Here is a 16651-nt window from a genome sequence, read left to right as displayed (position 1 = left end):
AAATTATACAATTTCAGAAGAGATCAATGGGCCAAACTACCAAATAGTTTCAATATTAGGACTGTCTGTAATTCACAGTCTAAAGAAATTAAGAAACATCTGTAGGAGAAAATAATTGCACACTGCATATTTTCTGTTCCCCAGTCTTCCAGCAGCAATTTTTTCCTTTACCAAACACCGTCTTCTTATAGCTACCTATACTTCTACCAGTCTCCAAACATCCTACCTGTTAGCTGTTTCTTAAAACATGCCTTGCGGTATGCAGTTTCCTTTAAAATAGAGCTGATGTACTATGTATAATAAGCAGATAGGCATGTTATAGCTCATCTGTAACTTCCAGTGAAATTTAATCCAACTAAACAGCTATGGCCAACAATTTAAGACTCGAACGGACAGTTACTAATCTTTAGTCCAACACTTCTGCAAATAATACAGACCACTGAAATTTAAGGCACTCTTGAAATTGAGCCTGTCAATTCTGCTTTATTCATATTTTTAATGTATTTTTCTGAAAGATATCCAGTACTGACTGGGAGATTTCACTGAATCCTTAATATTCCACTGGCTAAATCATTACAGTCTGAGATTTCTTTACAGTTCAGGCTTTTTCAAACACTAATTTTTATTATGGATTTGAAAAGCAACAACAACAACAACACAAATCTTGATCACAGTGATCAGTACAGATCTTTTTTATGAACTAAGCACAGAAACTGAGGAAGACAAAAGATGCTTTCCTACATTCTTGACCCCTCTTCCTTCCATTTGTATTTTTCAGCGCTTCTTCTGAAGCTCAGGCACTGGGGTTATATGACAAATTATGCCAAAATTTGCTATATGGCTACAAAGGCAACACCAGCTGCCTGCTCCTTTCAGCTTTTTCTGAGTAATTTCATTAAAATGAAAAAGAAAACCTTAAAACATCCAGGTGCCCCCTTAGCATTGCCCTCAAAAATAGAGTTCTAGCTCTTCATGTTATTTGGAAATACTTTTCCAGCACCACTTAACAATGCAATGGACAAATCCAGATTTTGAGACTCTTTCTTTCAGGGCTTGCTTGTCTGCTTTTAGTTACACACAGCCCACATCAGCGATGGCCAGATAATTGGTACCCGATATTCATTAAACTGATGTATACTACTTCAGTAATTTGACTTACTAGAGAAATTATATAGATTTTTTTTCCACCTGTTTCACTTGTATTTCTAGGTTAGCAGATCATACAAGATACCATTGAAAAGTTTAATATATCCAAGCTGCTTATATGTATGTTTTTATGTTTGTCAGCTAAGAAACATTTAATCCATATTCTGTGTGGCTCCTTTCATTCTTTGCAGGACTTAAAAGGAGAATGTCAACACACCTTAGCACACTAAGAAATTAAACACAATTTCTGTCAATTGCTATGAAGCTACTAAAGCCATATTACATACTTAGTTACATCAAGCTATGTTTTGACATTATTTTAATAATGTCTTATGCAACAACTTAATTTTTTTTGTAAATGTAAGCCATAACCTCTACTTTGTGACACTTTTTCCTATACTCAAACTTGTAAGACTAGCTTAAGACCATGAATATGACACATTCATTTTCACTGCTTAGACTGCCCATTTAAAAAAAAAATATGACTTATTTTTAAAAGAAACTCATAATTTATGAGGTATGAGTAAATAAATCACCTCTTTTAAAACAGAAAGAATCACACTCTTGATACATTTCAAGCTAATACACTACAGTTACTATATTCTTAAAGACTGTTCTACTACACTACTCTTGTTTTAAGAATTCATGATAACTAAGCTGAAGTACTAGTTATCTATAACAGGTACTAGAGAGTTAGGAAATAGGTACACTAAGAAGAAAAAGCTTCAATTATCATTACATGTTCAAAATGCCTCAGCTTAGCTTCTTTTCCCAAGTACAGAAAGAAAAAATTAAAATCCCATTATGTTGAAACTCATGAATCAAATAACTACTAAAATTTACTGCAAGCACTGAGGCTTAAAGAACTGAAGCTGGGGGGATGGTAATTGTGTTAACAAACTCAACAGATACCAGGAAGAGTGTGGTCATTTTAAATTTCCTTAGACATACAAACAAATAAGCTCCACCCATACATAGACATACATTCATGCACATTTGTATGTATACATACAGAAATAAACAGCTTTTCTAAAACCCTTATTAAAATGGAAATTAAAGAGGTCAAATAGAATTTTAAACAATCTTGCACTAGACTAGAAAAAACACCTTAACATGTGAAATGCAGTCAAGATAACTCTAATCTATATTTTTGAAAACTAAGAAAGTGAGATAAGCAGAATCACAATTTGGATAGAAGCTTTTTCTATTTGTAATAGATATTCAACTACATGTGTAGATTCAACAAGGATCTCTATGCCTACCCACTTTTCAGCATAGTACTCAAGTATTTTATTGAATAAGGGCTTCTGAATAATGCAGGTGGCCTAACTCCCACCCTAATGCTTTCAGTAATTTCAAATGTCACTTTATGACAAACAAAACAACGAAGGTAAATGAAACTCCACTTCCAGTCTCAGATATTAGATGACATCCAGCGTGCGTCTAAAAATAACATCAGTCAAATCAATGGGTGTTTTGAAAGATGCAATGAATTATAACCAACTAAGCTTTTTCCATCATGTTTTGCAGATAGCCACTGGCCACCATTACAAATGCTGTGATCTCAAGAAATGTCAGCATTTCCTTGAAGAAAGAAACACTAAGAGATAAGAACAAATCATCAGGGTAAGTGGGGACTGCAAAAATACTCTGTGAGACAGAAAGCAAAGGTAAGATTTTGGAAAACATTTTGGAAATTGAAAGAACAAAGACTATGCAAAGATCCAGGGAAAAGAAGGAAAAAGATAAAAGGATCAGGAAGAAGATACGTAAGACAACGCATTCACCAGCTGAAATTACAGACTGTTTTAACAATAGTGACAGATAATGGAACAACTGAAAAATGTCAAAATAAAGATATTATGTAGAGCATAATTACATAGTGTAATTATGTAAAAATACAATAATTAGCCATATTACATCTGAATATTTTTTTGGAGGCATGCAAAAAAATGACATCAAGAAGAAGGACTGAAATACGGAAAGGCAGTTGTAGGAGGCATTCCATCCTAAGCAATATTTTTGAACCATTCTTAGGTTTATTTAAACAAACAAACAGAACAAACAAAAAACACCTTCAGGACTCAAATTTCTAGTGCTCTGTCTCAACTCAAGAGAATTTTTTTAAAGTCTACAGAAAAATTATGCAAGCTGTTTGAGCTATAAAAACAACAACAAAAAATATTTTATTTGTTTGTTTATTTATTTTGTGCTCTTGGTAACTAAAGATCTGCATTCTTTCAAAAACTCAAGCCTATCATGGATTTCAGTCCACCAAGAGGATTAGGATGGAAGATAAATATGACAATATTTCATTTAGAAATAGAATTATTAACTTTTAATTCTTTATTTTTAAATGCTTGAGTTGATGCTTACATAGATCACTCTTTTCAAGGGATTACAAGTATTTTAATATGACACTTGAAAGAGCCTTCTTGCATTCTTATAGCTCTGTTAAACATTCTCCAGCACACACTTATTATTGATGACAGTTGTCATTTGCTGCAAGTGGGTAGAAGTAAAATACTAAGGAACAGACTTCATATTTGCATGCTGTCAAATCTGCTTTAGTATTTTATGTATCCTCAAGAAAACTAACACTAACTTCCCTATGAAATTTGTATTTAACTATTCTCACAAATCATTTGTGAAATTAAGGAATCAGCAATTTGAAATATGCCACTGTTAAACGCCCAAACAAGTTTAATCTATTAACAGTTCTCAAAGAAAAAACTTCTATAAATTAATTCTGAGAGTTTGGGGATTTTTTTTAGCTATCTTCTATGAGAGTTGCGTGTTAGCCAAAAACCCCAATGTGCTTGGCAACTGTGAACTAATTAAGACATCATAATGCAGCATCAATTTCATTTACCAGGAAAGTACCTTTATATGCTCTAAAGAATTCAAGAAAGTCATGTTATATATGAAATGAAGCTAGAAATTTGATACCAGAATTGTAACTACCAATTTTCTTCCCCAATCAAAAAGTTGAGAAACAAAGGAGACAGAACTTTCATTTCCCAGACAATCTCACTCACTACATTCCTTCTGTGGTCTTATATTAAGGAGGACTTTCTGTTTAAAAAGAAAAGAAGAAACCTTATTACTGAGCCAGCCAATTGATGTGGAACATCTCACAAGAAAACCCTACATTTTTTGTTCTCAACCTGAAGTAGTTATTTTTCCTCTGACAAAATAAATATTTCAGAAGTGCACACTGAGTCAGAAATTAAATCAACCAAATATAAAGATTAAGCAGTTTTTTTTCTTGGTTCTTTTTGTTACCTCTAGGTGGGTTCTTTTCCAATGAATTTTCAAAATATAGAAAAGATAGACAGTGGTTAAGACATGGAAGTTACATTCCAACTCTTCAGATGGGAAGTCAATGTCAAGAGTGATTCAAAGAAGGATTAAGTTACACAAATGCCTTCTGGGCCCTTTTCAACAGACCTTGATCTTGCCTCTTTATAAAAGTCCCACTTCGGACTTTACTCAATATCGTATTAAAAAAAAACAACAGAACACAACACTCTACTTATGATGGAATCCACACTTCTTTGGTCCCCTAACACTTCTGTAAGAACAAGACCAGCTACTTGCAATGCTCCTTTCCTGAGTGCAAAGATCCCCATGTGCATAGTGACAGAAATAGGCACTGGTGGGCAGATGACCTTCACAACTAAAACCAAAAGCATCACTGAGGAATAGTTTGAAGTTTGAAGAAGTGAGAAGTTTGAAGCCTCTTGGGAATCATTTACAAAGTGGGCCCACTACAGCTGCTACAGAATCCATTATCATACAACACTAAAGGACTCCCCTGTGTACCATGTAGACCCCGTAGGCTCCATTAGTATCTAACAAAATACAGCTACAAAGAATTCACAGCAACTTGCAGAAACATGATGTCATCTGCTGAATAAGGTGAAAGAAATAAGCCCCTCTCAGAGACTGTACTTGCTCAGAGAATAAACCATACTTTCACCTGTTCTAACTTCTAGTCTGCCTAGTTCGTCTGAATATAAAACACAAAAAGGAACCTGAAGTTTCTGTATATGCCATTAACTAGAAATTCTCCATGCATTCCAGGGATTTAAAAAAGAACTGTCAGCATGTGGGAGTTCAATTGGATTGAACCAGAGTATGCCACTACAGTAATTTCTTCTTGCTTGACAATTTTAATTTTCAGTTTATTTCCACCTATAGTAGTCAGCTGCTATTCAGATGCTATTAGCTATTGTCTCTGGCAATATGAACCTAAAGGGCCAGGTCAACAAGTTTCTGCTCTTCAACTGTGCTGACAAGTCCCAATTTTTTTACTGCCCATCTGTAGCTCCTTAGCCACTGTGGGGACACTAAAAACTGAGCCACTACTACCTTTTTGTTAAAGTCACAATGACAACCAGCACTGGTTTAGAGCAATTAAGATGCTCATAGTGTTCTATATCAGAGGATCAGGGTTGCAGCAGCAGCAGCCTGCGATAAGAAAAAATACAGCCCTCTGCAAAAGAACACAATTCTTTTTAGCCCAAGCAGACTTCAGACTTACGCACCAAAGCAGCTGTCTATGGGATGAGGACAAGGGTAATTTCTTTCAAATGGACAGAACTTGACAGGCTGTGGAGACTTTTCATCAGTAGTTGAGTTCTTTTGCATTGACCATATCCACTGAAATAATGTTGTTTTATGTATGGCATGAAAATACAGTCAAATAGTTCATTTTAATATGGTGAATGCAGAGGCAGTGCCTAAAGCAAGCTTTCCAGAGAAAGATAACCATTACCGATATAATATTCTGCTGTCTTTTCTTCCTGGACAAAAAAGGATAGCCACATTTACATGAAAATGCTCAACTATGTCATGATTTACTCTAAAAAGTCAACTTTGCTTTCTGCTGGCTTCTATTCAGCAGTGAGGCTTTTTCACTGTATGTGGCTTGTTTTACGTGGTACTCTGTAACTCAGAAATAAAATGTCTGTCAGTTCCCCCTGAAGTTTTTGCTGGCAACTCACAAAAACAAATGACCATTGTTGTAGAGCATAGCAACTGGATTTCTTCTAATTTCAGCTGAGTTTCATGAACCACAATTATACCTGTCTATATATTGCTGTCATCAAGTCAGAAGTATTTTCTAACTCTTAGATGACTTTCAGATTGAATATAAATATCAAACTAAAGCTTATGGAAGGAAGATCTGAAAATTAACTTCTTTTGCTACATTTTCATTCACAATTCAAATTACTCAAACTAAGGACTAAAGTCTATGTATGGATTTTCACAGTAGCCACAGGTTCCCCTTTCACTAATGCTGAATATTTTTATTGCTGAATCAAAGCCAGCTGGGTGTTTACTCATACAAGTAAAATTATGTGCGTGCACATACCACACAACAATATCTTTTTTTTTTTCCTAAGTATGACTGCACTTTGACTGACAGAAAAACATACCTGATTAGGGTTAACATAACATAGACACCTACAGAAGATCAATTCCAATTAACTTCTGTCACAAAATCAATGTATTAAAAACTGACTAAAGGAATCTCATAACTTTAAGACTGGTAAGCAATCCCCCAAAATCAAAGTATTATATTTTCAAAACTGCATTTCACTTCTCATCTTCAAATTTTACCACTAACTAGCAGTTACTACATTGCAGTATTCTGAATGCAATGACCATTTGTAAATTTGCAATAAATATTTTTAAGGGCAGTCATTACATTTTAAAAATAAAGACGCATGCCTGTGTACTACTCCTGGATGAGCCTAAATGTCAGGAAGATGCGAAAAACAGAGAACAACTTTCAGAGAGTGCCACGGTTAGTTAAGGTAAACTGAAATGCCTTCAGTAATAAACATCTATTTTTGGATGCTGAGGATCAGCAGTACTTTGATCAGAATGGGCTAGCCTCCTTCCTTGTGCTAAGCAACTGGTACCTGTGAAAGTTCAGAAATGAAACTGGAAGGAGCAGTAAGAGATGAGAAAAAGATAGTGAATGAGGAGATGGGCCCTTATCTGATACTAGCATCTGTCAGATATGAGGAAGATGATGGCTAAGGGAGCAGAATAAAAGACATTTTATTCTAGACACCAAAATATGAATTCAAATTGAAAAAAGCTGAAGTAATGCAAAAATATCAACTGAACTTCAGCTAGTAATTTTATAAGTAATGAACTTCCTGGTATTTCTATGCACATTACAAAGTTGTTCAAGAACTCAAAGGATGCAATTTTATAGTAATGACAGGTTTACATAGGAATTTATTTTAAGATAAGAGCAGACCCATTTCCTCTTTCAGTGTGCTTCCATATGCAAAAAATAAAAAGATTTATTAAATAAGAGTTCTCCTCTCGGAAGTAATAAAGGGCTCTTAAAATCTAACATGGCAGTTCATCTTTTCCTGATGAACTGCATATTGTAGGAAAATGATTTTTTTCTACCCAGAAAAGGTTTGTATCATTTATTCCACATTTACATCTTTCTTTAGAAGATTTTGTAGGTATGATTTGGAGGCAGAACTCAATAAAGTCTTCAAAATCAGCGCATTTACTTTGTTCTATGTAGAAAATCTAACAACATCTTAGATACTGAGCTAGGATGTCTTCAAAACAGACAAAGCTCAAATAAAAATGTGCATTTATGCAGAGCTTTAGGAGAAAATACAAAATGTTCTTATATTAAAGGAAACTAGCTGAAGCTTTTCCAGCCATTTTTACAAAAGGAGACACAAGCAACATAGCCTGAAACCACAAACACAGGCACTAGGAAAAAAAGAATATAAAGGAAAGTTTCTGGACATGACTTCCTAAAGAAACCCATGTTGAACAGCCATAGAATGACTTCCCTTCCTTGCAGCATTCTACATCCTCTTGGTAGGTGAGTGATTGTATTCAATTTTCAGCAACTCTCTCAACATCTAGCTCAAGAGATGTCTATATACTTTCTTTTAAGAAATATTCCTTGAAAGGAGACAAAATACATTCACTCTGGATTGCAAGATTACAATGCGGGTATGTTTCAATTTTAAGCAAGTATGCTTTCAAATCAGTAAAAGCACTGTTCTGTTTCACAAGCACCACAAAATGGGTTTGCTCCAGGCAGAACTGAGTGCTAAGAGTGAGATGGGAATTACTCAAATCTCTTCAGATGAATGCTATGCAATGCAATGGAGCTGGACACCTACATACTACTGAGGCCTTGGTTTATGGTATCTGGAAGAATCCGAACATTCTAAGAAGCAGATAAAAGCTGAGTTGGATACAGACAGCTCAGTACACAGCAGACAAGGAATGCTAAGAGGCAGAAGAGAAGCAGGGAAGCAATAAATTCAAGCAGCACAGCACTGTTTGGAATAACTTCATGCCAAAACAATAAATGCAGTAGCCAGAAACTGTTCTCCAAAAGCTGACAAAGCAAATTTTGCCACAGCAGGCTAGTCTCTACTCTGCCCAAGTGCTACTACATTTTCACATACCTGTAAATTGTATGCTATGGATCAGTGATGAAAGCTCATATTAAGATGTGTCACTATGTTTAGTAAGCCGTTAAAACCAATTAAGTGAAGTTTTAACTTCTGGCAAGAAGTTTATAGTTCAGCCATAAAATGCTGGCTTGTACCAGAAGTTGTAAGAACTTTGACAATTTAGTAAAAGCTCCCATGGTATTTTATTTTCTTTTCACTCAAGACTGTAAATTACAGTTCTACTCTTTGAAGGCCTCAAATTTATCCTCTTTTTCTAACAGCTAAAATGAAAAATTAGTCATAGAAAGATTCCAAAAGTTGCTGCAGGGCTGTGCTTTCCAGCAAAGGAACAGTCACTCGGGATCAGAACTTCTTACTATGTTTATTCAGGGCTGCTCTTTCGTTTGGAGAAGGATAATGGGATCCTGTTCCTTTTGCAACCCAGCAGTGCCTCTTTCTAGAATGGGAACAGGGAAGTACTGCTCTACTGATCAGTGTACTGTTAGACACACTGCCAAGATTCTCTCTGCAGTAAATGTGATTAACATAAAAACATTACACATAAAGCAAGCAGTGATAAATTGATGGACACTTCACATTCATTACTTCTCCTCCTACCCTTTTATGACATATTTATATGCAGATGATGTTCTACATCGTCTACATATCATCTATCTATCTACATCATGTATGGAAACATTTTCACAACTTTTCCTTTTTTTAATGATACTTGTTAAAAGGGAGCTTTTTCATAAAAAGTACAGAATGGTTTGGATTGGAAGAGACCTTAATGACCATCTAGTTCAAAATTCCTGACATAAGGTGGGACACCTCTCAGTGGACTCAGGTTGCCCAGGGGCCCATCCAACCTGGCCATGAATGCCTCTAGGGATGGAGCATTCACAGCTTTTCTGGGCAACCTGTTCACAGATCACCCTCTCTACACATGGTAAATAATCTTTTCCCATATATCTAATCTAAATCTCCTCTCCTTTAGTTTAAAAGCAGTACCCCTTGTTCTATGTAGTGAAGCCTCTACAAAGTCTCCCTGGAGCCTACTCTTCTCTCGGCTGAAAAACTCCAACTCTGACTGTCAATAGGACAAGTGGTCCAGCTCTCTGACCATCTTCATAGCCCTCTTCCGGACACACATTTCAGTTAAAAAACAACAAATATGTCATTAGTTCAGTATGGGAAAGCTAACATTACTTTAAAATTGGAAAGGCACTTGATTTCCAGATGCATTTATCAGAATCTTATACAGAACTAATGATTAGCTGACAGAAAACAACTACTCTAGTTAACACACCAGCAAGACTACAATGCAGTTCATGAACAGATGGATAAAACAGTCCAGTTAATAGTTGTCCATTTTCAATGTGAACTTATTTCCCTCCAACAACTCTGTCTTAGACAGACTGCTCTTAAACTCCAGAAGAAAAAAAACCAACAAAAATGAGGAACTATGTTGTTTATATTAAAATCTACTCAACATTTCAATAACCCGCATCATTAATACTCTTAATTACACACATTATCATTTTGTAGCTTGCTGGCTGTGTCTCCATGCTTAGAGTAAGCTCTCCACAGTCACATTTAATAAGTGAATTCAATTGATTTACTATAGCTTATTGAATAGATTTCAGTTGAAACAAGAACTCCCAAGATCAGACACAACAATCAAATACATTCTTAATTCAGAGTTCTATAACAATCAGCTGTCTCAATTTACATTTGTAAAACAGTAATATTCATTATTTTAAGAAGTAGAGTATAACTATGTTTCAACTTACTTAATGTCCAGTTAATGAAAGCATCTTCATGAATTCACTCACTTTTGAACCAAGCAATAAAAATAAGCTACAAACTACTGAGGTTAGTAAGACTTAGATACTGAGTGAAAGCAATGTTGACATGCTTACATTTAACTCTTCACCTTCTTTCTTTCACTTTTCTAAAATGTGTCATATTTAATATATTAGAATTCTTCCATAAAGGATACAAGGATTGTTGTCATCAATGCTGCAGTTGTCTAGAATCAGTGGGATGCCATCCAACTCATAAACCTAAAATAAACGCAAAAGCTTAAATTAACAGATTGTCAATAATACTAATGATATTTCACACCAAAAATAAAGCAAAAATGTGAAAGTGATGTTTGCTTCACTAAAAATATTAAACGTAAAAACTAAATTGAAGAGTAAAAAAAGATATCATTAGCAGTAAGTATAAAACAATAGTAATGAAAACAGATGTTAACTTATCAGTCTTCTTTCATCTACCACATATTTGACTGAGGTATTTTTCCATCCAAGTTCTGTCATATGCTTATTATGCTGAGCCAGAGAATCTACACTTACTGACAGGCAATGTTTGCTTTCTGGAAGAAAAATGAAAAGCTACTGGGTGGAAAAAAAAATAGGAAAAAAGTTGTAAAATACAAATGCGGAACTGCTTGTCTTGCTCATCTACACACAGCCTTCAAATATGCCACCTGCATATACCTAAGCACAAATTCTTTGTATCAAATGAGAGCCACCAACTATATTTCCTTTGATAAGGTCTTCACCGTACTAAAGCAAACAAAGATGAGATCTATTATTTTTCATTTTATATATATACAAATGTGAATTCACAAACATCATCAAACATTCATGTTTGTGGATATGTAATAGTACAGAGTTCTTATGGATTCATACACCAATACGTACCATCTTATCAACAACTTAGGGCAAGCTGATCCTAACTAAATATGTATAGCGTAGTTATTTTAAGAAAAATATACTCCATAAGAAATTTATCTATTATTTCAAGATGTACTGCAGTACCATACATCATCATGCACATTTGTAGGCTTAGGAAAGGTTACCAATTTAAACAAAAACCTGTTCTAAATTATCTGCAAAATTTCAACCTTCAAATATCTTCTTAGAACATATGAGCATTTATTTGAAAATAGAAAACCAGTGATATTTTAATAAGACTTGATCCTGTGATGATTGTTTATGTTTATACTTATATATTTTTAATATTCTTTAAACTTGTTTAAACTGTCTGGACATGGTCCTTGGCAACCTGTTCTAGGCAAACTTGAACAGAGGGTCCGGACAAGAGGTCCCTCCAGCAGCCCCTTCCAATTTCACACATACAATGATTATGTTTGATGGAAATCATACTTGCTTAAGTCTTACATTTTTTAAAATTCCTTAAAATTTAATTTCAAACCAAGAACCGGTGAGCAAAGGAATTTAGGTACAATGCCAATTTAGGCTGCGGACTGATTATGGGATTCTTTCTTTCATCTTTTTTTGCAGAAGATCAAAAGAATTTTTATCTATCTTATAAAACAGTAAATCAAAGTTTACACTATAGGATGGATCAGCTTTCTCAAATGTTGAGTGAAATTGGGAGCAGGGAAATTTACATTTGAAATCCAAAATAGATGAGAAAAACTAACTTAGAGACAAATCTGCACACGTGTCTCTTACAAGTTGTTCTTCAGATAATCTAATGCTCAAACATGAGAAAGTAACAGCAGCAGAGACGGATATACAGACAGACAAGGCTTACATGCAAAAAAATCAAAGGGCCATTGATTGGTCTAGACCTAACTGGCACACTTGTGTTAACATGTGTAACTATACTTCCATGGAATACAGTTAATAAAAGTAGTCTTTAATATTCATTCTTTCCACGATATTTTTGTGTGCTTTCCAAAGGTCATGTATCATGTATGATGTCATACATCAAAGCTTGAACAAATGGTGACCTTTCAATAACACAGAAGTTGTGCATTCTTGGAAAATGTTAGTTCTTTGATTTTTACACTGCAGCCAAACTCGGATATGCCTACAAGATCACCTCATATTTTCCACCAGTGAATGGTTGAACAGTACAAATTAATCTAGATTAAGTGCTGTCAACTGAAATAAAGTATGCAATCTGTTTCAGTTTGATTCAAATGAGATATTCAGTTAACAAAGTAAGCGTTGTGGGAAAATAAAATTTTAATTAAAATCCATGCTTCAAAAAGTTGTGGGGATATAATGAGATTCCTTCAAAACAAAAGGGGAAACAGAAGCATCAGACCACAGCCTTAGCAGTACCTAATGTAAAAACAACTTGCTAATGACCAGTATCACACATGCACTGAGAGTCTTTTGCATTCAATTAAAATGAACAGGCCCAGCTTTTTTTTTCTTTTTTCTTTTCTTATTTTCTAAACACCAGCACTCCAGCTTTAGTTTGTCATCTGTTCTTATGACATAATGAAACAAGGAAAATAAACTTTGCCATGTACCGAAGACAAATCTATATACCTGTCAGAGAGCCTCATGAGGTCAACTCCAAGAGCCCCAAATCCTGAGCAACCACTGCTAGAGAAGTTTCAGTCCATATCAGTTGTTCATGAGCCACAAGCCAATCCACCAAAGCTGCATTTCAAGGTAACCCAGAATTAATGCAATTGCACTGCAATAACCTGGGCTGCAAAGTAAGCCAGTTTAGCTCTCCAAATAGCAGAGTCACTTTTGCAACTGGAGTGCCAAAGATCCTCAAAGGAAAGGATCACTGGCCCCATCAGGGTACCCCATGTGCATGCTGAATCACTCTCATCAGTCTGAAGAAAGGGTTGTTACTATCATCTTCCATGCTAGCAGATTTTGTAAATATTAGGAAAACAAAATCACAGGCCTCAACCGTTTTAAATAGATTTATTGGAACTTTACTGCCCAATATGAAGAATTCAGTGATTTTTTCTACATAATTATTGGCCTTAGAGTTCTTCCATTGAAAAGGAATGTGTCATATCTCATTTTAAAACAGGTGCAAAAATATCCTGGAAAGAAAATACGTAGTAGTGTGAATCTGGCTGAAACCCATCCACATTTTTGAAGAAAATATAGGTAGAAACTAAGAAACAGGACAGTCCTGGCATGTCTTGTTAATGTTACTGTACAAAAGTTCATTAAATCTATTCTCCATTTATATTACTGGCAACATAGTTGGCCAATACTACGGAATTGCACTTCACCATAAAAAAGTTATCTTACTCTGCAGAATTATGGTTTTGTTTTTTTTTTTTAATGTATAGAATTACAGACCATTTATATATATCTGATTAATTCTAAACAGCATTTAAATATTAAAGGATGCTTCAGTCTATGTGTAGGCTGAAATCTTTAATTATGTAGATCTGAAAAATTACCTCAAGCAAATTTAAACACATACAGCTCTGTGATGGCAATCTCTAGTGCTTTGGTCAAGTCAGTACTACAAATTTAGACCTAATATTATTGTGTCAGTTTCTGAAGGTATTTTTTAAAAAGAAGGAAAATGTAACAGTCAGCATGCAAAGGCAGATGTCCTTCTCTGCGAGTTAAGAGAGCAATCTTTGGGCAATGAAGTTTAGCTCCAGATTATTAAATTTCAATTCATGTTATGGCGCTTAAAAGAAAAAGGATTTCTGCGGTAACTAAATCAGCAAACTTCACATGGTCTTAGCTCCTTCACTTTACTTTTTGCAATACTCCTAGTTTTGCCACACAGTTAAATGTCTAGAAACAAGCAAATAGCCGAACATGATTCAGAGATACAGGTTTGCTGATTGGTTGCCAAACACCAGTCTTAGCTCGCAGTTCTTCAGGGATTGAACTGCCACCACCCGATTTTCCACTCTTTTTCTTTTATCTATTCACTCATTCTCATGATGCATAGCAGTAGGAATACAACAATATTTCTGGTACCCATATTTCTTTGTCAAATTTAATCTGGCTATTGAACATAAAAGGGAAAGGAAGGGAAAAAGTAAAGCTGGGATGGCATGACCACAGAAAAGCAAAGTATTGATTGTATTTTCCCTTTTTTTCTTAGAATCCAAGATTACAACAATTATCATCTTTCAACATACATCTCAAGCTCAATCAAGATACCAGCATCAATCTTACATTAAACAACAGGTGAATGTAATTAAATTTTGCACTTCTCTTTTAAGGAAACCACATTTATTCCCCTAGTGTGCATAATAATGCATGGTCTGGTAACCTTTACAGAAGGAAATGTGAACCTTCTTATTTCAGATAGCAAAGAATTCATTTAGATAATTTCTGTCCTGATCAATAATTCTGTAAAGTTTCAGAAGAATTAGAGAATTAGGCAATCAAGGCTGAATCATCAAGCAAAACGTTGTTGCTACTAGTGGTTTACTTGAATGATCAATGAACAGGTAGAGTTCTTCAAGGGCCTGCCATAAGTCCTATCCTACTTAAGATCTCTATCAGCTACTTGGAGAAGGAGAGGGAATACACCCCCACTGAATTTGACACAACTCTTGATACTCTTAAAAGCAGGCTGTCATCTAAGATGGATCTAGACAGGCTATTTCCAAAAGAAGCCTTAAAAACTCAGTGATGAAAAATGCAAAGATCTACGCCTGGAATAGACTAATTCCTGACAAAGATGCAGGTTGTGGCTTGTCTGCATATACAGCAGCTCTGCTGAAAAGGACCTGAGGATCCTGCTGAACAGTAGGCTGAAAGTAATCCATTGTGCTCCAGCAGAGATGAAGCCTAACAGCACTATAAACTATATCAAAAGGAGCACAGCCAGAAGATTGAGGAAAGCAATTATTCTTCTAAGTACTGATTAAACAATAACCAGCTTAAGGGGCTGAAGCTACACCATGTGAAGAATATTTGAACGAATGGCTTTTTCAGACCAGAGAGTAGAAGGCTTAAATAACCTGACTGCAAGTTACCCATATCCACAAGGGCATTACTGACCAACTCTCCTGATTCATGTCCATAGTGGATTAAACAAACAATCATAAGAATGAAACAAAAATTTCTAACTGCATATAAAGGAAAACTTTATTATGAAGATATGGAGCAGTTTGCCAACAGGCACAGTGGACTTTCCATCTTGGGAGTCTTCAAGACTTGTCTGGATAAAGACCTAAGCAACCTGGTCTGAATCACAGAATTGGTCAGGTTGGAAAAGACCTCAAAGATCATCAAGTCCAACCACAACCAAACCATACTACCCTATTTCTAACAACCCTCCCCAACCCTCTAACAACAATCATGTTCCTGAGCACCACATCCAAATGGTTTTTAAACATGGTGGTGACACAACCACCTCCCTGAGGAGTCTATTCCAGTGCTTAACAACCCTTTCTGTAAAGAAGTTTTTCCTGATATCCAACCTAAACTTCCCCTGGCGCAACTTGAAGCCATTTCCCCTCGTCCTGTCACCTGTCATCAGTGAGAAGAGACCAACCCCGCTCTCGCTGTAAGCACCTATCAGATATTGGAAGAGAGCAACAAGGTCTCCCCTCAGCTTCCTCTTCCCCAGAGTGAACAGCCCCAGTTCCTTCAGTCTCTCCTCATAGGGCATATTCTCCAAGCCCTTCACAAGCCTTGTTGCCCTTCTTTGGACATACTCCAGCACCTCAATGTCATTTCTGTACTGAGGTACCCAAAACTGAACACAGTACTCGAGGTGAGGTCTCAACAGTGCTGAGTACAGGGGCAGAATTACCTCCCTAGTCCTGCTCACCAGACCATTCCTGATACAAGCTAGGATGCCGCTGGCCTTCTTGGTCACCTGGGCATGCTGCTGGCTCATATTCAGCTGACTGTCCATCAGTACACCAAGGTCCCTTTCCATCAGGCAGCTTTCCAGCCACTCCTCCTCAAGCCTTAGGGCTTGGAGAACTCAACTTTGAGCAGGAGGTTGGACTATAGATCCTGAAATCCCTTCCAGTGTTAATGACTGTAGGAGGCTAAGAAACTTCCATCTCACTCTACCAACTCCTATTTGTTCAAGGTCAAGTTCTTTCTACCATAATATGTATCTTTACTGATTTTAACACTAGAAAGAGTTGTCAGAAAATTTATCACAGCATGTAATTAACAGAAATGGTTCTAGAAAAAAATATTATGGATTCTTGTCTACTGCTGGAATAATTCTGAATATTCAATGACCTCTCATGACACAGATATCTTAAATAAATATCTTTTTTAAATGCCAGACCGCTCATTTAAATG

The 16651-nt window shown here is 35.8% G+C and overlaps 1 protein-coding gene across 1 annotated transcript in view; it reads right to left on the bottom strand.

Moving 5' to 3' along the window:
* LOC100542976 (ataxin-10-like) overlaps positions 1 to 16651 on the bottom strand; it is a gene marked incomplete at its 5' end in the record, with an annotated part of 46424 nt that overhangs the window by 5939 nt on the left and 23834 nt on the right. Inside the window, one exon of the mRNA XM_010716472.3 lies at positions 10609 to 10672. Coding sequence (XP_010714774.1) covers positions 10609 to 10672 — 64 coding nt within the window. The remainder of the gene's footprint in view (positions 1 to 10608; positions 10673 to 16651) is intronic.

Source organism: Meleagris gallopavo, chromosome 1 (genome assembly GCF_000146605.3).
Source record: "Meleagris gallopavo isolate NT-WF06-2002-E0010 breed Aviagen turkey brand Nicholas breeding stock chromosome 1, Turkey_5.1, whole genome shotgun sequence".
Classification (NCBI taxonomy): domain Eukaryota; kingdom Metazoa; phylum Chordata; class Aves; order Galliformes; family Phasianidae; genus Meleagris; species Meleagris gallopavo.
The sequence above is the reverse complement of the archived record's forward strand: the minus strand, read 5'-3'. Positions and strand labels throughout refer to the sequence as shown.